The sequence below is a fragment of the Archocentrus centrarchus genome, chromosome 8 (assembly GCF_007364275.1).
Source record: "Archocentrus centrarchus isolate MPI-CPG fArcCen1 chromosome 8, fArcCen1, whole genome shotgun sequence".
In the NCBI taxonomy this organism is placed as follows: domain Eukaryota; kingdom Metazoa; phylum Chordata; class Actinopteri; order Cichliformes; family Cichlidae; genus Archocentrus; species Archocentrus centrarchus.
Genome location: NC_044353.1, coordinates 22,740,920 through 22,761,193, shown reverse-complemented (window position 1 = coordinate 22,761,193; position 20,274 = coordinate 22,740,920). Strand labels below are relative to the sequence as shown.

The 20,274-nt window shown below is 42.1% G+C and overlaps 1 protein-coding gene across 4 annotated transcripts in view; it reads left to right on the top strand.

Annotated features, from left to right (window-relative positions):
- kcnt2b (potassium sodium-activated channel subfamily T member 2b) overlaps positions 1 to 20,274 on the top strand; it is a 42,016-nt gene that overhangs the window by 8,389 nt on the left and 13,353 nt on the right. For all 4 annotated transcript variants that reach the window (XM_030735197.1, XM_030735196.1, XM_030735194.1 and 1 more), the window contains exons 2-13: positions 7,900 to 7,979; positions 8,706 to 8,808; positions 9,949 to 9,997; positions 10,474 to 10,533; positions 12,276 to 12,350; positions 12,621 to 12,704; positions 13,194 to 13,288; positions 13,984 to 14,164; positions 16,474 to 16,638; positions 17,264 to 17,400; positions 17,974 to 18,037; positions 18,999 to 19,107. In XM_030735197.1, the coding sequence (XP_030591057.1) occupies positions 7,900 to 7,979; positions 8,706 to 8,808; positions 9,949 to 9,997; positions 10,474 to 10,533; positions 12,276 to 12,350; positions 12,621 to 12,704; positions 13,194 to 13,288; positions 13,984 to 14,164; positions 16,474 to 16,638; positions 17,264 to 17,400; positions 17,974 to 18,037; positions 18,999 to 19,107 (1,202 nt within the window). The remainder of the gene's footprint in view (positions 1 to 7,899; positions 7,980 to 8,705; positions 8,809 to 9,948; positions 9,998 to 10,473; positions 10,534 to 12,275; positions 12,351 to 12,620; positions 12,705 to 13,193; positions 13,289 to 13,983; positions 14,165 to 16,473; positions 16,639 to 17,263; positions 17,401 to 17,973; positions 18,038 to 18,998; positions 19,108 to 20,274) is intronic.

Here is a 20,274-nt window from a genome sequence, read left to right as displayed (position 1 = left end):
GGAGCCAAAGCTTCCAAATAAAAAAAAACCCACTTCCACAGTATCTTTCTTAAGCAACATTAAATGCTTGTAATGTGCGCTAACCTGGATTCACTGTGTGTGAAACAGTGTGACATTATACCACAACATAGATGAGCTCACAGTCTTTCATGTGTGTTGGTGACCACAGCGCTTACAGTAAGGTGATATAATCAGGAGACTAAATATAATCATATTTCAAGTTGATTGTGAAGAATAAAAGTCCATGAACTTCAGATTATTTCACCTCCCAACCAGTGCTTTAGTGACAGCTTGCTCTCAACCTGGTGGGACTCCACATCATGAGCTAACCCATGTTATCCCAGCATGAGCTCTCATTGCTCTGAAAAGCTCCTTCCTCTTTACTCATTTAACCTTTATTTAAGCCGGAAAAACGGGACTCAAGATTTCAAAATCTCTTCTGCTAAACTCAGCTGTGCAATCAGCTCATTGATGTTGGGATGTTTGGCTTACTGATGTTTAGGTGCAACTTCAACCCTCATCCTACACACATATATAACATACATAGGTTACTCTGGGGACCCCAAGCATAAATTACTGTAAGAAGCCAATATAATAGCAAAAATAATAATAGCTTAACTTAGATCTTCTCTGGGAATTATTATTCACGTAATAAGCATCATCTAAAAAAGTTTATTGCTATTATTATTGCAAAGTTACAATTAATTTGCATATTTTACAAAACTGAAATCTATGCTTTTCTTTAATGCAACCTGCAGCTTTTATCCAAAGTACAAATCAGTTTATTGTTTACCATCCTGACATCATTTAATTCTCAGTAATTTCAAGTAAACATTATTTGTTTACTATTTAAAATTCTGTCAACAAACATTATGAACAGAATCTTTGACAATGTGCAGCCCTGGGGGGAGACCAGGAATGAGTATGACTTTTTTTTTTTTTGCTGGTAATGTGAACCAGCTCTCACTGTGCAGGAACTGAAAACAACTAAAAACGACAAAAGTTAAACACACACCACAGGCAGTTATAGCACACAGCTTGCGTCATGCTATGCTCACGGCATGCTGGCATGTGACAAGAGGAGCAAATAGTTGTGGCCTTCTGGTCTGTGTTTCAGGACCAAAATTACAACTTTTTTCAAACAGACTTTCCATTTCCAGAGCGCTGGATGGCCACATCAGCAGGTGGAGTTCTCCTCACTCCCAGGAGGGTCATTGCTGCTCGGACTGGGCCTCGGGGCTCCAAAGTTCTAATAACTTCCTGAATGAGAAGTTCCCCATCCAGATGATGAATGCAGCGATGGAGTCTTTCTTCTTTAAAATGACCTACAGAGTATTTCTACCCCCCCCAGTAGTGTGCAATACTTTGATTTAGAATTCACGTTACAGTTACAGGTAGCTGTGTAGTCTATATATACTTTATGATCAGCCAATCACATGGCAGCAACTCAATGCATTCAGGCATCAAGACAGCCTCCTGAAGTTCAAATCGAGCATCAGAATGGGGGAGAAAGGTGGTTTAAGTGACTTTGAACATAGAGTAGTTGTGGGTGCCAGGTGGGCTGGTTTGAGTATTTCACAAACTGCTGATCTCCTGGGATTTTCCCACACAACCATCTCTAGGGTTTACAGAGAATGGTCTGAAAAAGAGAAAATATCCAGTGAGCAGCAGTGCTCTGCATGAACATGCCTTCTTGATATGGCCAGGCTGCTTCAAGTTGATAGGAAAGAAAGAATAACTCTAATAATTTGCTCATTTCAACCAAAATAGAAGAGCCCACAATGTGCCAAAACCATGAAGCAGATGGGCTACAACAGCAGAAGACCACACTCAGTGCCACTCCTGTCAGCTAAGAGCATGAAACTGAATCTACGGTTCACATGGGCTCACCAAAATTGCCCAATAGAAAATTATAAAAGCATCAGTCCTGATTTCTACTGCAACATTTGGAAGTTGGGGTCAGACTTTGGCATAAACAACACAAAGGCATGGATCCATCTCGCCTTGTATGAATAGTTCAGGCTGGTGATGGTGTAATGGTGTGGGGGAAGTTTTCTTAGCACTCTTTGGGCCCCTCCGCACCAGCTGAGCATCGTTTAAACATCACAGCCTACCTGAGTATTGTTGCAGACCACGTCCATCCCTTTGTGACCACAGAGACCCATCATCTGATAGCCGTTTCCAGCAGGATAGCATGCACACAAAGCTCAAAATCTCAAAGTGATTTCTTGAATATAACCATGCATTCACTGTACTCAAATGACCTCCACAGTCACCAGACTCCAATCCCGTAGAGGACCATTGTGATGTGGTGGAACAGGAGATTCACATGATGGATGTGCACCTGACAAATCTGCAGCAACTGTGTGATTCTATCGTGTCATGGATCAAAATCTCTGAGCAATGTTTCCAGCGCCTTGTTAAAATCTATGCCAGAAAGAATTAAGGCAGTTCTGAAAGCAAAGAAAGGGTCCAAACTGGTACTGACAAGGTGTAAAGTGGCTGGTGAGTGTATATAGAAATGTTATTGATTTTCATAGCAGGTAGCCAGTGTAATTTATTATGTACATCCCTATGAATCCCACAAAAGCACGTTTTATTATTTACTTTATATTTAATTTTCCAAAGGCATGCTCCAACTGGGATTTTTTTTCTTTTCATTCATTAAACATAACAAGCTTTGATAATGTTGATATCATTTTTGCCTTGATTACTTTATGTCCCTGTTTGTTCTATTTCACTGGTATGACTATTATTCCAGAGTTTTAGTGTGGAGGTCGTAATGAGCCGATGTTGTGCTGCTGTGTGCGCATAGATTTGGGTTTCTTTAGTCTGTTCCACTGTGTCATTAGACGGCCAATGCTGTGTCATTATGGAGCTCAGGCATGGGTGGAAGCAGCAGGAGAACGAGGTTCAGCTCTCTTTCTCTCTCTCTCTGTTTCTCAGAGATCCTCCTCCGCATGTCCCCTTCTGCCTGTCTGTCCATCTGTCTGCGTCTATTTAACTACATTTATCTGTCTGTATTTTCGTCCTCCCTCTCTCCTTCGCTCTCCCTCCCTTTTGCACTCTTACATGCAAATGTGATTTCTCTCCAGGCTCGTGCTTGTTATGTTTCTTTATTGATGTGGTCTTATTTCCAGCTGTTAAAGCTGCTAGTTTGACTTTGCTTAAACTTCAGAAGATAATCTTCACTGGCTGTAAATAATTAGCTTGATAAATCGACGTTGTGACTGAGCGTCAGAGCAGAGAATGAGAGGAGGGTACCTCTGTGGGAGTTTCTCCCTCATGGTGAATCTTACATGAAACAGCTGTTCCCCAGTTCAGTGACATATGTTATTTTCTGCACAACATGACCGAAACCAGTTTTTCTCAACAATTATCCAATTGTTTATTTTCCTTTTAGTTTTTGGAGGGCCTTGGGGGCGGGAATGAGGCTCTTGCCCAGGGGTACCATTGTGATGTGATTGTTTGTCTTTTGTTTTGAAATAATGCTCTTTATGACTTTTTAATGTGTTTTTCACCTCCACCTTCCCCTTAGATTAAAGTTCTCGACTTTCAATCTATCCTACGGCTCAAGTCTTTATTGGGCTATATTTCCACTTTACTTTTCATCCTCTATTGTACACTCAAGTGGAAAAGCTTCTGCTTAGAGAAATACATCAAGGCTAGAATGACCTCTGAAATTAGCCTCTTCTCATCTCACAAAACATGAAGAGGCTTTGAGGACTTTCTGGTATGAATAAATACTCAGATGGCAGGATTTAAGGACGTATGTCACCTAAATTGTCTTAAGGCAATAACAAACAGGCACTAAAAATGGGAGTTTTGGCATAGGATAGAAAAACTCTGTCACGGTCAGATCTTAAAGTGCAGTCCGTGATGTATCTGGTTGTAAAAGGCAAAATAAATTCAAGGGAAAGTAAGCATTGAAATGTTTACATTTTTTTATGAGGATCATAACCAGAAACTTGACACAGAGGAGCTTTTCAGAAGAAGTGCAGCTCAGAAGTGTAAGAGCAGCTGATGTTTACTTGCATATAGTGTAGCTTTAGATATAGTTGGGGAGGTCTTTTGAAACATGAAAGTAATTCAGAAACTTCTGTTAGATGCTTTTTATTTAGCCCATGTGTGGAGTTCGGGTCTCTTGGAAATTATGCAATTTATTATTATTTCAACCTCAGACTCCTTGTCTTTGGCTCATTTCCTGTGAAGAGCATACAAAATAACCAGTTTTGAATGATGTCACACACAAACACACACATTTATATTCCACATGTGGATTTCAGGATTATGGAGGTCCCTTTACTTTGTCTGCACTCTGTCCTCCTCCTACATGGCCTGCTGTGTGTGTGTAGTTTCTCACACTTTATCCCAGCTTCAAATCGGGGTTGGGAAATAACAAATAAACAACTTTGCCTGTGTGGCTACTTATCGAACAAGATGGCAAAAATATTCCCTGCTCAGAGAACCTCAGGGGTTTTAGAAGCGAGGGACGATGATGAAGACAGTTTTCAGAACTTGATGTCTAGTTTGGATAGGACAGTGCAGACGGTAAACAGGAAGGTGGGGAGAGAGTACGACACAGGAAATGGTCTGGGGCAGACTCAAACCCAGGCCCCTACAGTAAGGACTCTAACCTTCATTAATGGGTCAGCTTCTCAACCAGGTGAGCTATATCAGTGCTGACAATTCAATCTGACAGTCAGTTTGAAGACAAGCATGAGACTGACAGTCTGCTCTAAAACAAGCCCGTCAGCAGCCAGCAAGGGCTGTTTCAGAGATGTGCCTGATCTAAATTCCGTTCTGAATCCAGTAACAACAAAAAAAGAGCGGCAGTGTGTCTGTCCAAGTCGGACAAGAAGACACAATATACATGCATCAAGTGCAAGAAATACATATGAACCACACACACACACACACAGTAAAATGGCCCGTGTGTGTATATAGGCTGGTACAAATAGGCCATTTGTTCAGTGGGACTGATGTGTGGTATAACATGAATCGGTTCAATTTCTAATTAACTTCAAAGAAGTAAACTCGAGTAGTGTTGAGAAGCTTTGCTTAATTTATATTTGTTCTAGATAAACATGTTTTTTACGCCCATATGTTTGTTATGATAATATTTTTCTTTTTTATTAAATGTTATCACAAAAAAAAACAAATGGCACTTTTATTCATGCACCAACAGAGGCGATATCTAAATATTAGACATATGTGGGGTTTAGATCGCTTGGAATTGGGATAAAGTAAACATTTGTTAGGTATTTTTGAATAAATTTTTATGGGTGTATTGATTCAATAAACCAACAATACAGTGGGTCCACCAGACCTGCGAACACTGGCTGTAACAGTAACATGAACATCACACAAGGCTTAAAATAAAGAAGAACAGTTTGCATAGACAAACAAAAAGCTAACTGTAGTTACTGAACGTGACCTTTAAAAAAAGAGGAAGTGCTAAGTGAGTCCTCTGTAGTGTGACCCGGCACTGGATGTAAAAATTTAAGCACAATTAAGGTTATAAGTTCTTGTTGAATTATCCAGTCCAACACTTTATAATGTTAATAATGTAAAAATTATTAAATCTTTTACACTTTAGTTCCTGTAATGGATTTTTCTGTTATATTTGGTAATTAATTGTTTGTATGAACATAATTTGAATAGTGATGTAAGGTTGCAACTGCACTTTAAAAAGCTTTAAAGGCTGGTTGAAAAATACTGTGCAATGCATCTGTAAACATTATTTTGATGCCTGTTATAAAGTTGAAACTGATGCTTATGCAGTGTGCTCGGGCTCCTTGTGAATACATGCTCGTATTTAGCCCTATAAAGCACAATAAAGTTATACTATTTGAATATGTGAGCTTTGGGTTGGTCTCCCCAGTTAATGGAACTCATGGAAAAAAATTAAGTAACACACACTGAAAGCTGCTTACATGTACGAGGTCATTTCTCTCCATAATATAGGGTTAGGGTGCTTCTTATCATAGATGATGACTCACACCTCAAAGCGCATGTAAGTTGGCAGATGGCTGTAGCGGTGGCAGCACTCTGCATCAACATGTAGATAGCAGTTCATGAACTGTTTCACATACTATTTAGTTTCCTTTTCACTCACTGTTTAGATTTAGGAAATAAAGCTTCTTGGTTTAGGAAAAGACTGCGATGCTTAAGGGAACCGGATTGAGATACGATGCCAAGGGGTCCTGCCCAAGCGTCCAGCTTTGAGGAGCAGGAAGTGATACCTTTCCTCAAACTGCTGTGACAGGTGCATCAGGAAGCCTTTGGAGGCTTGGAAAGAATGGCAGTATTTGACACCCTGATCAATGAGAAAACCTTTATTAGAAAATTACAATAACAAGGTAACCATTAGCAAACACATATTATAGTATAAAAAAAATGTTGCATGCCAGTGTCTTCAAATTCTTCAAATTATTATATTTTATAGTAAACTAATTACACAGTAACACAAATTGTAACATTACTAATGAGCAGTAAACATTTTGTAATTTGTTAAGAGTAAAATAACTATTTACTAAAGTTTAATTAACTAACTACACTGAGTTTTACTCTATGGGGGATACAGTATCCATATTGCAATCAAAATGTGCCATTACACATCACTGGGCTTTTGTGAGCCCATGCTCATCTGAATTTTTTTGTGTGTGTGTGTTTTTCATCATGTGTTTGAAAGCATCATTGTCGGCAATCTGCTCAGAGCGTGGGGAGCCGTCGACAAGTTGCAGCGGGGCTATCAGCTCCGGTGCCTGAACACTTTCCACAAGCGTGTGTTTGCTCACATGTGCTCATAGGAGAGGCAAGGAAAAGACACTGAATTCTTACGTTGCCATAGTAACAGAGAGGACAGTTACACCCCCCACCCCCACCCCACCCCCCCGAAATGTTGCTGGGAAGGTGTGTGGTTTCATCTTGGTTTGTGTGCGCCTTATGGTTGTATAACGTCACTCTGGAACCCCGGGAAGGCTCCCCCACCACCGCCGCCGCTGCCGTCACCTCTTCCTCTTCCTGCAGACAGGAGAATAGATTGCAGTTGTTCTGCCTCTCTTTCATCTGTCTGTGTGTTGTGTGAGACCACCAGCGTGCTGGGGCCTGGCGTTTTTTATCCTCGACCTGAGTCATCCACTCTTCCCTCCATAGGATGAAAGGGGAGCTACTGAGAATTCTTCCCTGAGGTGGTCAGACAGGAAATACAGTCTGTGTGACAGTCTGCTTGATTATGTGTCTGTACACGTGTAAGAGCTCTGTGAAGAGTGGCTCTTCATCATGTCTCTCCGCAAGAATCCATGTCAGATGGGCGCATGAATGGTCTAATAATACTAATGACCCGGGTGCAGGTGTGTATTTCAGGTCTGTGTGTGTACAGTAATGTGTGTGCGTGTGTGTCCCTCTAACAGGAGGGTGCCAGAATGAAAAGGGAGAAAGAGCAGTAATTATGGCCTCCCATGTTCAGCAGAAACATCAGAGGGAAGTAATTTGTTGCTCTATATTTAATCAGTGGAGATAACGAGAGTGACTGCAGCTGTCTGGGCCTATGGGCAGGCCGACAAGCAGGAACACCATTTCCTCTAAAACCCATTAGTCTTTAATGCAGCAGGCCACAGCGTCTTATTTACATACTTTTCCGTGGTCACATAATCATTATCACCCTTTCTGTGTTGAATTTGCTCAGTTGTGCAGTTTTTCTTCATCACCTTTACCCTCTTTTATCTCCCAGCACTTCACTCACTTCACTCAAGTCTCATGACTTGACTCCAAGTATTTTATTTCCTCAGTCACCTGGAGCGTCTTCCTAGTACTTTTCCTCTGGTTTCTTTTGTGTCATCATTATCCCCATTTGCCTATTACTGACTCTGCCCATCTTTCCATCACCTCTCTTAGGGTGCAGGTAGAGTTTTATGTGAACGAGAACACTTTCAAGGAGCGCCTCAAGCTGTTCTTCATCAAAAACCAAAGATCGAGTAAGTTGCCCGTGTTTGGGATCATACTTTCTCTGGTTGAGTGGATTTCATGTCTGCTGTCTTCATTTCTAAACCAGTTGTTCGGCTGAAAGCGTGTTTCGTTTTAATGTGCGATGTGCTGTCATTCTTGCTCCGTATTTCATCACAAGTTATTCAACTTGACCACTTTCTGTGCCTGCTTAAATGTCTGTGTAGTGAATTTGATTATCAGTGTGCTCATTTGCAGAGATGGTGTACAGTGATATTATGTCATGAGGTTTATTTTGGAGGTAATTGGCTTATTGTGAATTATCAAAGGGTTATTTACTAGTTAGACAGTATACTTTAGATCTTTCCTGTAGATATGCATGCACTTCAGCTCCATTAGGCCGAGCATTATTAATCAGCCTCGGCCAGAGATGCTCATTGAAAAGATGAGATGAATCGACTTTTGGATGGACTAGCAAGCTTTGTGGTAGAAATAATTAGTGGTATGTGAACGGCTCATTGTTCCCTAAAGGAATGCTTTCTTAAAATTTTTGTCATGTCTCCACTGCAACTTTAATCATGACAGATTCAAAGAGCACTGCACTGTTTAAAAGAGGCCCACAGAGCTTCATTCAGTGTCACATTTTTAAATCATGCATTAAGGATGTTGATAGCATTAAATAAATTGTATCTTTATAAATTCTGCGGTGGCTGTTTGTTTTAAATTAGCTGGTTCATTTATTTATTTTTGAACTGCAGGTCTGCGAGTGCGAATGTTTAACTTTGCTCTAAAAGTGCTGAGCTGCCTCCTCTACATCGTCCGAGTCCTGCTGGACAACCCGCAAGAGCAAAGGCATGACTGGTGAGCAAAATGGCAAGAGCAGGGGCTTAACTGGGTGAAACAGCAACGAGAGCAACAGGTCAATAGCGGGGATAGCAGTGTGTGTGTGGAGTAACTCGTAAAAGGAGTGGATGTGACTTTATGGTGGGGGAGAAAAACAAGTCAGTCTGGAAACTGAACTGTTTAGTGGGTCAGTCCAGTTTTGATGAGAAGATGCTTGGATGAATTCTTTTTGTTCATTGCTGTTCATGTGGTTTTGCCCCCTGCAGTGTGAGCGGAGTTAACTGCACCAAGCAAAACACATCATCCCGTCTCTGGAGTGAGTTTGACTGGTAAGCATGCAAGGTTTTAATTAGGAGTGATGACTTCAGCCTGGAGACAAGAACCATGAAACCACCCTGGAATACTGTGATCCACGACACCAGCTCTTGGGACGGAAATGTTGTATAACATAATCAATGGTTCCTCACTTAACTGATGCAATCCACAATGCTGATATTAAGCATTACCGATCCACCTTCATTTATCACAATTCAGCTGTATAGATTAACTGTCAACGTAATATGTATGCAGTGCCTGTGCAGCCTAATCAACAGCGATCTAGTGAAGACAGAGTATCTAATATACAACAGCAGAGAGAGAAACCAGAAGGTATACATGGACCTGGGGCCTTGCCCTGTCTCCTGCTCAGGGACCTATTGATCTAATTGGTGGCTGATGACACTGGCTAAGCTCTGGCTCCAAATGAATAAGGAGCCTGACAGAGTGAGCTCAGGAAAGGGATGAGCCACCTCCTGCTCCAGGCAGCAGTGTTGGAGAATCGTGGCAAGCAGCCCCAGGGTCTTTTTTGGGGGGAAAGAATCGGCCTTTCTCTCACAATAAGGTTTAAATTTCCATTTGATTCTTACAATAAGATCATTGCTCAGTAATAATCATTCTCCAGTATTATCAGTAATTATTAATGTAGTTTTTATTTTAATGGTGTCTGCCTGTTTTGTTTTGTGTTGTGTTGTGTGTGTGTGTGTGTGTGTGTGTGTGTGTGTGTGTGTGTGTGTGTGTGTGTGTGTGTGTGTGTGTGTGTGTGTGTGTGTGTGTGTGTGTGTTTCTTTGCAACATCTGCCTTCTCTACTTTGTATTATTTCCTTTTCTTCACCTCTGCAGGAAACTGATCATCTGGGTTGACAGACCTCTACCGCTGTGGGCACTGCAGGTCAGATAGATCGGTACACTCCTGTGTAAACGCGCCCTCTATTTGTTTCCACTCATTTCTGCATACATGAATGCGCAGAGGTCAAAATTTCTGCATTTCCTTTATTGGTTTATTGGCAATTAAATTTAGGTCACATTCTTTCAGCTCTCGCATACTGAACTCATTCTTCCTTGACATATATTTACACTTACAATGTGATTACCCACACATACATATAAATGTACATCAGACACCAGGCTGTCTCTTGCTTCACTTAAACCTGTTCCTTCTGAAGCTCAAACATCAGCACACCCACTGATTCCACCCACGCTCCCCATCTCTGCGACTCCTAATTTCTGTGTCTGCTTTCCCTCTGTGCCTGTTTCTCCACATTACTCTCTCTCTCTCTCTCTCTCTCTCTCTCTCTCTCTCTCTCTCTCTCTCTCTCTCTCTCTCTCTCCTCTCTCTCCTCTCTCTCTCCTCTCTCTTTTTTGCAGGTGCTTGTGGCTTTCATCAGCTTTTCGGAAACTATGTTGCTCGTGTATCTCAGCTACAAGGTGAGCTACTCACATGGCCCCCAGTGGCCGTCCTGTTTGTGGTGTTGCATGTGGGGGATTTGCATGGATTTAAGATGCTTGATGGTGGTGATTGTTCACTCTGCACTCCTGCTGTGTCATTAAAGTTAAAGCGATGGCATTCTGTCTTTCAGACATAGATCATTTTTGCACTAATGTTCTTCTAACCCAACTCAGTGACAGAACGAGCGACACTATTTATGGAATATTATGTGCAGTGCAAGAGATTTGCATATGTGACATAAAATTAGAGAGAGTTTTAGACAGTTTCCGTACCATGATTTTTACAATTTGATGGTTTGAGCGGCTACATCCTATATATGTAGTTATTGGAAAAGATCCACACATATTTTAATAAGCTTTAGTAAACAGTTCAGACACTTTAAAAAAGGCAGCTGGAGCTCATAAACTGTGACCTCGTGCAGCATCTAAACTCTCTGTAATGAATTAAACATGGTAATTTCAGCCAATAAAATGGTTTCAAAAGAAGATTTTTTTTCCCACCTACAGCAATTTATATTTAGTGTCACTGCTCTGTTTTTGGAGTCTTCCCTGCTTTCCCTAAAAGCGGGAATGCGCATCCAGTGTGCATTCACTGAAAGCTGGAATTTGAGAGAGCACAGTCAGCAACAACATGAAAGGAGGAGCTGTGATAGATGGTGGGTTGCAAAGTGGCTTGCAGATGAGGTGCAACTGTGGGCTCTATGTGAGATTTGCTGCTTGGATGTGAAGAAGAATATCATGGCTGGCTGCTGTGACAGCAGCTGAGTGCAACCTGTCTGAACTAGTGCTTGATTTGCTGGTAGATTTAGTCTCCATTTTGGGTATAATTATTATGAGTAAATTGGCACGTGCGTAAATTGCCACAACTCTCTCACCTTGGAAACATGCATGGAAGGATCCTGCTGCTATCTGATATCTGCAGGCATGTAATAAACTCAGAACAAGCAGCTGGAAGCATTAGGCTTCATCTCCTGTTAAGGTTTTGTCAAAATCTCAGTTGTGGTCATTTCTGGTGAGTTAATCTGACCTATCGCACACTCTGTTTTTTTCATGTCATTGCCGTTTAGGGCACTCTCTAAAACAAGCATCTCTTGTAGTCAAGTGAAAGGAGCATTTGTAGGTTTACTCTATTAAAGTGCCATTTTTTGTTCTGCCCTGACGCTGCTTCTTTGCCCTTGCATCTGGAAAGAACCGCTGAGCTCCTTGAGGCTTCCTTAGCATTGTCCTGTTATGGACAACTCAGAAACACCTTTGGGGTGGCCCCCCCCCCCCTCCCCCTCTTCTTCAGGCAGAGGGAAGGCAATCCATCACTGTGTCTGCATCTGAAACTATAAGCTTATAAGGAGCTCTCTCTCTGCAGATTGCTCTGGAGGCTAGAGGCCTTAGCATTTAGAACTGACTGATTCCTGCGGACATAGCCTGTCCACCTACACTAGTCAGATTCAGGTCAGCCGTATGCAGGCGGCAGAGACATAAAAACAGCTATGGCTGACATCTTAATTGAGCAGAAAGGCTTAGTGGAAACTGAGTAATGCTGCCTCCTTCCTCAAAAGGCACAAGGGAGTGATACAACCCTTACACACCCCAATCTATTGTATGGTGCAAAAGCTCATCAATTTGTTCCCTTCCACTTGCAGCAAGTGGGCCTGTTATGTGTTAATCTCCTAAGGTCGCCAAGACAATGGAGTTTCCTGACCCCTGTGTGTGGTTTGTGTTTCCAGGGCAACGTTTGGGAGCAGGTACTACGTGTCCCTTTCATTCTGGAGATGATCAGCGCTGTTCCCTTCATGATCACTGTAAGTGGAAGGATACGCGTTACTGAGCACTGACAGCACAGGGAGTCTCTGCAGGCAGCCATTTGTTTTGGGCTTCAAGCACTGCAGTCCCACCTATAGAAGCTGCATGTCACTATCCAATACCTGAAACAGTGAAGATATCACAAGATGCACAGAACCCACTTCACTGCCAGAGACCATGACTGTGTAACATATGCAAAAAAAAAAAGCGATAAAAGCTGAGTAGGTTTAAGCTTTTCTCTCTCTCTCTCTCTCTCTCTCTCTCGGCAGGTGATTTTGCCATCCTTCAGAAATCTCTTCATCCCTGTGTTTCTAAATTGCTGGCTGGCCAAGCATGCTTTGGAGAACATGATAGTAAGTGGAGCACAATGTCCCTGTCCATTTTTTTTTTCATTGCTATCATCTCAGCATCTCTGTTATGGTATTTTGTTGGCATGCAGTTGCCCCTCTCTGTCTCCCATTTCAGCTCACCAGTTTTATCTTAAACACTCTTCCACAAAGGTAAATCAGTCAGAAAACCTTTATAATCATAACATGGGTATTGTCCCCAAGGCACTGAACATTCCCTCTCTCAGTCAGTCCAGTGACATCCAGCTAACTAAGGCTGCTTCAAATTATTTAATGACCTGCCTCTCCTGCTGCTTTTTATATTCCAGTAACTGGCCAAGTTTATCTCAATTTTAGTGCATTTTAATATTTCATCACTATTTTTTTTTTCATTTGATATTTTTCCTGCTGTCCATCAGCTACATTTTATCCTCATTCCACACTTAAACAATGCAGCACTTAGCTTGTTGTCATTTACATGCATTAACGCTCAGCGGTCGCTCCATCTCTCTGCAGAATGATCTCCACAGGGCGATCCAGCGGACGCACTCAGCCATGTTTAACCAGGTGGTGATACTTATCAGCACGCTGGTCTGTCTCATGTTTACGTGGTACGTACCCTTACTGCTGACATTACACTGAGAGCGGGGGCAAAAAGAGCAGGCAAAAAAAGGGCATTAGATAGAGGTTGAGTGGGAACTGAAAGGTGTCACAGCCGTGGATGGAGTGAGAAAGGAAAAGAGGGCGAGATGGGCAACCATTAGTGTGGTACATGCAAGGGGAAAAAAGAGAGCTAGAGAGAGGAGAATGGAAAATGCAGCCACTGGAGCTAAGAGAGAGAAAGGCAGAGAGCAAAAAGGTAATTGGTAACTGTAAGAGTGAGATAGAGTTCTGAGATGACAACTGGCAATTTCTTCAGTGCAATGGAGGATGTGACAGTTTGCTGGTGTGAAAGCCTGAGCTAATTCAGAAGTTCATACACACAATATCTCCGACCATTTCAGGGTTTGACATTTGCCTGTTGACTCATCTTGTCCTTAAAGATTATGATATTACGCAGAGCTTGCAGTTGCACACCTATTCCTTTTAAAATATACAATGTTCTACAAAGGCACTCAAGCATGCATTCACTCCCAATTCCACACGTCCAAAGTCACACATATAGGTACAGGTGTGAAAAACAGTTCTCCCTGGATATTGCCCCCCACTGGCACCTATACCTCGCTGAGTGAAGTAGGTGCCTATGGTTTAGGTGTGAAGTCTCGATCTCAATAATGCCCACTCCCTTTTCTTATTTTCTCATCAGCATTTGTGGCATTCAACACCTCGAGCGAGCGGGCAACAACCTGACTCTGTTCGACTCGCTCTACTTCTGTGTGGTCACCTTCTCCACCGTGGGCTTCGGAGATGTCACCCCACAGATCTGGCCCTCGCAGCTCCTGGTGGTCATCATGATCTTTGTGGCACTCATTGTGCTTCCCATCCAGGTGAAGAATAGTAGTGATACAGTTTGATTGCAGTGCAATCCAAGAAGATATCAGTTTAAAAACAGGCTTAAATGGGCCTCTGGTGAGTTCAGAGGCAGTGAAAGCAAAAAAACCCCATTCCTTCATCTCATATTTTATTTTCAGTTTAACTTTTCAAGCAACCACCAGGCTGGAGCTCTCCTCCAGATAAACCAAGCACAAATGTGTCTGAACCTCATCAGAAGTAAACTTTAGTTCTTTAAATTAACATTCGGGATGGTTTTCCTTGTTACACAACACTTAAACTCTTCTTTCTTAACACTAATAATTCTTGTGTTTCCCCCCCATCACACAATAACATGATGACTCATTGCAGCCTACATAGATTTACAACACTATTTTTATTCAGAGAGCAACAAGAGTGTCTTCCATACTCACTCAATTCCCCAAATCCCTCTCCTGTCATTTAACTGCTCCACCGAGGGAACCTCATGACAGAGAACTAGAGCGACCGTTTACCCACACAAACACACACTATTTGTGCAGAGACTGATAAAAAGGACCCTGACAAATGCACCAGCCTCACTGTATCCTTGTTTCCATATTTGTGTAAAGCTTTTATCCCCGAGGTAGCTGCGGTAGCTGTTTGTCTCTCAGAAGACATGAAGGTGAAAATAGGATGAATTTCCACTGTGTATGAACTGTACCTGCAGTTAGAGGAGGCTTTTGTAGGCAGGAAATCTCTCACGCACTCACTACTGATACACAAGTGATGACGCGACAAATCACTGGTAACTTTTCTCTTCTTTTTTTTTCTTTGTTTTTGGTGGCATCACACATACTGTACTGTAGGTGTAGGACTGCATCCTACACACACATAATCTCACCATTTTTTTTGTGTGTGTTTGTTTTCCATCAGCCAGAAATCAATAGTTGCAAATATCTTCACAAATTATGACCACAAGGACACTTTTGTCTTAAATTTGAACAAGTCGACTTGTATGCTGTTGATCACTGACGTGGCTATCATGTCATCCTCTTCAGCCCTTCACTCCATCTTTCATCCATAAATACCCTTGACATTTAGAAACTGAACCCCCCCCCCCCCCTTTGCCCCAACACCAACCCCCACCCTATGGGTGTGAGTGTGTCTGTCTGTCTGGCTCTGATCCTGTCATGACCAGTCTCCAGGTTGCACAGGGGAGCCACAGAGCACATCAGGACTCAGCTACGGCTCTTGTTCTTAATGCTGCCTCTGTTGGTTTTTCTTGTAACTGTCCACAACACACTAGAGATGATGCACCTCTCCTGACAGATCATTTTGTGCACTTTTGAGCCTCAAAAGTATAATTAAATAATTTAAATAAGATTTAAAAAAAAAAAAAAAAGTGCGACATATGAGTAAATTCTCTTATTTAAAATTCAGATTGCCCAGTTTGAAGACTTTACTTGAAAAATCTCCATACTTTCATAATAGAGTCTTGATTGTTACTTCATCAAAAGAGGACGGAATGAAACACATTTGTTGCAGCCTGATGATGCTTTTATGCTTTAATGAGCCAACATTATCTCAACACAAAGGTGGTCACATTTATCTGGGGCAAAATGAGCAGTTTCCAGAGGAAAAGCTGAACACGAATGAAACGTGCCCACTGAATTCTGATAGATGCGGGCAAGGAGTGTATTCAGAAACATCAGCGATTCACTGTAACGGTAGCTGCAGCACAAAATTTTTTTTTTTTGTTTGTTTGTTTTTCAGTAGACTTAGAAATCATAAAAAAGAAAATGTGTTTCGACCAACAACAGTATCAACCATGATTTTTGGGGAACTGCTTACACGGAGTGAGACAAAATTGCATCATCACAGTTCTTTCTCGACCTGCTGAAATCACCGGGGGAAAAAACAGGATAATGAATACTGTTTTTTTTCCCCCCTCAGACTCAGTGAGGTGACAGGTGTAAAATTTCTGATTTTTCTGTGAAAATCTGCAGGAAATTAAATTACTCTTACAGCTGTTAAAACTGCAAACTACCTACCTATCAGCACAACCTTCCTGAGCTCAGAAAAAAAAAATGTGTGCAGCTTTCTTCAAGCCTCCTCTTATTTCCATAATCTACCTTCCCATGTTAATATCCGTTATCATGTTCCATTAGGCTGCTATGCTGTACTTATCTTAATTCCCCTCAAACACTCTCCCTAATCAAATGGAAACACTATAAAGTACAAGGCATTGTTTTCTTTTCATATACCACATGGCTCCTCCCTGTATTCCAGCTAACCTAATCCATTTTCCATCTGTTAAATGTGATGGATGTCTTTCTCAATGCAGTTTGAGCAGCTGGCCTTTCTGTGGATGGAACGACAGAAGTCTGGAGGAAACTACAGCCGCTACAGGGCACAGACGGAGAAACACGTGGTTCTATGTGTCAGCTGCCTCAAGATCGACCTCCTCATGGACTTCCTCAATGAGTTCTTTGCTCACCCCCGGCTACAGGTCTCTCCAAATGGTTTTAAGTAGGCCAAGAGGGGGTTGGGGGGGTTCTTGTTGTCTATAATGATACTCACCAGGAGCCAGATCATCTTAGGTTAAGGCAGTGAGTGAACTCTGAAACAGGAAGGATTAAACTGCTGTCTTATTCATGTGAATGCATGTGTGCATATTTACTTGTTTGTCTGGGGTTTATTTTGATTGAGCCTCTCCTCACGGGGGGTAAAGGAGTCTCAATATGCTTATTGCCAGATCCATATTTTTAATCTGGGACTCCACCAGGGTAGCTTTGCATTATTCATAGTCTGAAATAAGCAGTTTTGGCACCAGTCCAATTTCTTCTTATTTCTTAATGGTTGTTCCTGACCTGGAACCAGTGCTTGTAAGCCTTTATGTGTACCCAAATTTGCTGTTCATTCATAAAAACATATATAAATAAATATATTCTAAGTCACTGCATTGCTGCTGCAAGCTTGATAGCATTTCCTCAATTAGTGTTACCTAGAAGTTATAATGTATTATAATCCCAACCTAAACACAAGTGGCTCCAGAAGACATCTTTCTGACTTCTCACATGTGGTTAAACCCCATTCTGTCATGGCACAAACTGTGTGTGTGTGTGTGTGTCTAGGACTACTATGTGGTGATCCTTTGCCCTGCGGAGATGGATGTCCAGGTTAGGAGGGTCCTTCATGTCCCTCTGTGGGCCCAGAGAGTCATCTACCTGCAAGGTTCTGCCCTCAAAGACCAAGACCTGATGAGGGCCAAGTGAGTCACTGTTATCATCTGTCTGTCTGTCCATCTGAAGTAGCCTATTATTATCATCACATTGATCAAACCCTGAAAAAGAAAAATCCACAATAAGCCTGAATTTAGACACCTTGAAATGAAGGGCCTCACGTCTGGAAACTCAAACTCACAATTAATTGCTGTAGCACCATCGGCCTTTAAGTAAGAGCTGTGATTGCGGTTTGAGTCATATTGCTTATTGTTTGGCCCTTGGCTTTTGATAATACAGACGCAGCACCCTAGGCTAGCTTCACAGAGAAAGAAAAGAAAAAGGAGCACAAGCCTGTTTGTTTAATCTCCCCGTCTCCTCGCCTCCTACTATCTCATCTTTAAATGGCGTGGGCTTGAAAGACACATTGGTACATTTGTTGTTCTATTGTCCCACTTTTTTCCTCTTTTATCCTCTCGCTCAATAACATGACAACACCCTCCTTCCTGTGTTTCATGGCTTCCCCAATTCTCTCTCTCTCTCTCTCTCTCTCTCTCTCTCTCTCTCTCTCTCTCTCTCTCTCTGGCACTCCCATTGCTACATGCTGCACTAACTCCCTGCAGGATGGACGATGCTGAGGCCTGCTTTATCCTCAGTAACCGGTTTGAAGTGGACCGCATTGCTGCTGTACGTTCCTCCCTGCTTTCCTGTATTGCCATGACTCCTCACACTGCAGAGCATCAATATATTAAGTCTAAGCCAAATAATAGTTTTTACTTTGCTTTATGATTTATTTCTTTTAAGCCTTAATTCATGGCTTTATTACTTCCACTAACATATTAATTGCAGAGTAAAACAACTAGAACTGGGAGAGAGAAAAACGTGCTTGATATTACTGAGTAACTCCTTAATATTCAGATCTTGTAAGCTGGTGTATTGCTAGAGTAATATCACTATCTCGTTTTGTTAAATATCGGTTTTCAGACATTCAGGCATGACTGTCATGTGGACTTTGGAGGTCCGGGGCAAATCACTCTCATTTACTCTTTTGTTACCACACCTTTATCAAGAGGCTGACATTTTTGAGCTTTAGTGAAAAATATTAACAAAATTTGGCACAGAAGTCATGCTTCCATTAACATGTAGCAACAATGCACCCCCCACCCCCTAATCCGTGAGGCCAAAATTTCAATTTAGCCATTACTTTGGTTTGTTTTTGGTACCCACAAGCTGACATGCCTATCAGCCACAGCTACTTTGTGTTTTGTCCTTGTTAGCAAATGTTAGCAAGATAACCTTTTAGTTCAAAGCACCGCTGTGCCAGAGTGCAGCCTCATGAAGCTTTAAACTCCTGTTTTTCCTTTGACTGAATTTTCAAAATTTGTCTCAGGGCTAGTCTTCCTGAGCTCATTCTCTCTATGGTCTTGCCACAGCCTGTCATAAAATGTCAGAATTTTATTACTCTGAAATGTTGCATGGACCATTCAGTTGCTGCATGCAATCAGTGCTTTAAGGGGATTATTATAGCTGAGCTAATGATGGGTTTCTTTCTCTTTTTCTCCCTCTGTTGCACTCTTACTCTCTGTCTCGCTCTTTCTCTCTCTCTCTCTCTGCCACTCCGTTTATCTCACTACTCTTTGTTTCTCAGGATCACCAGACCATCCTCCGAGCATGGGCGGTGAAAGACTTTGCTCCAAACTGCCCTCTTTACGTCCAAATTCTGAAGCCTGAGAACAAGTTCCATGTGAAATTTGCAGGTGGGCAGTGAGTGTGAAATCAAATAATCAGTGAAAGTGATTTCTGATTTGTGTAAAGGTATGTGAGTCATTTGAGTGCAGTCACTGGTATTTGATCACATCAGGATGTGGAAAATAATGAAACGGTACCTACTGGCAGTGATTCTACAAGTGTCTGTCTTCCAATGGAAGAAACAGCAGTCCTTCAAAAGGGTCTTCCCTTATTTGGTGGATGTCTAAAACATAGGTTGAGATCTGGTGACTATGAAGGCCACATGAAGCCATTCAGTGACCCCTCATGTTCTATGGATGGTGGTATTGTGTCATGGCAGTATAGAGGGTTGTGTGTTGTATATTCCTTCCTTTGAAGGGAACATGTTGACCTGAACCATGCCAACAAAATGCCCCCACAGCCTAAGAGAGCCATCAGATCCCCTCACTGTGGGATTCAAGTGTTCAGGTTTTTCTTTTAATTCATCACCTGCCTGTATGTTCTCCTGGTTGAATTTGACAGGTGATTTTGCCCAGTATGTGACTGGAATTGTGTTGTCACCACTGATGATACATAGCTGTGTAAAAGATGGGCGATTAGGTAAGCATTTTTACTTTGCTTCCGCTGAGAACATTATGTTCATTTTGGAAATTTCACTACAATTCCAGTGTGCGTCAACAACTGTCATGTCCCATTTTCTACTTGAGTTCGTCGGGCTGATTGTTACGTCTGGATCCTGTCTGTTCTATCAGCGGGCTGCAGCAGCAGCAGAGCTCTCTGTCCTTTCCTGCTCTAAAGAAGTGCTGTGCAGATTGGCACAGCTTGGCTGTAAGCCTTCTGAGGGTTTCTGTGAGTTTTTACATTGCCTTTTGGAGAGCTTCCCTTCTTCTCCGGCTCAACAGAAGACACTAGTCAATCATCTGTGAGTGAAAGAAGAGGACCCAAACTCTCCCTGTCTCTCTGTCTCAGTCTCTCTCTCTCTCACTCACTGTCTCTCTCTCACACATCTCTCTGCCTACAGCCCTGGAGAAAGTCAAACTCAATTCTAGCTTGCCGCCCTCATCCCAGCTGTCTCTATCAATGATTAATGTTTTACTTTGCTACCTTGGCAAAGAAAATCCCCTTCATTTGATGAGGTCTGCTGTTACGCTAACCTGGCAGAGGAGCTCTTACTGCAGGCAATCCTCCTGCGGTGC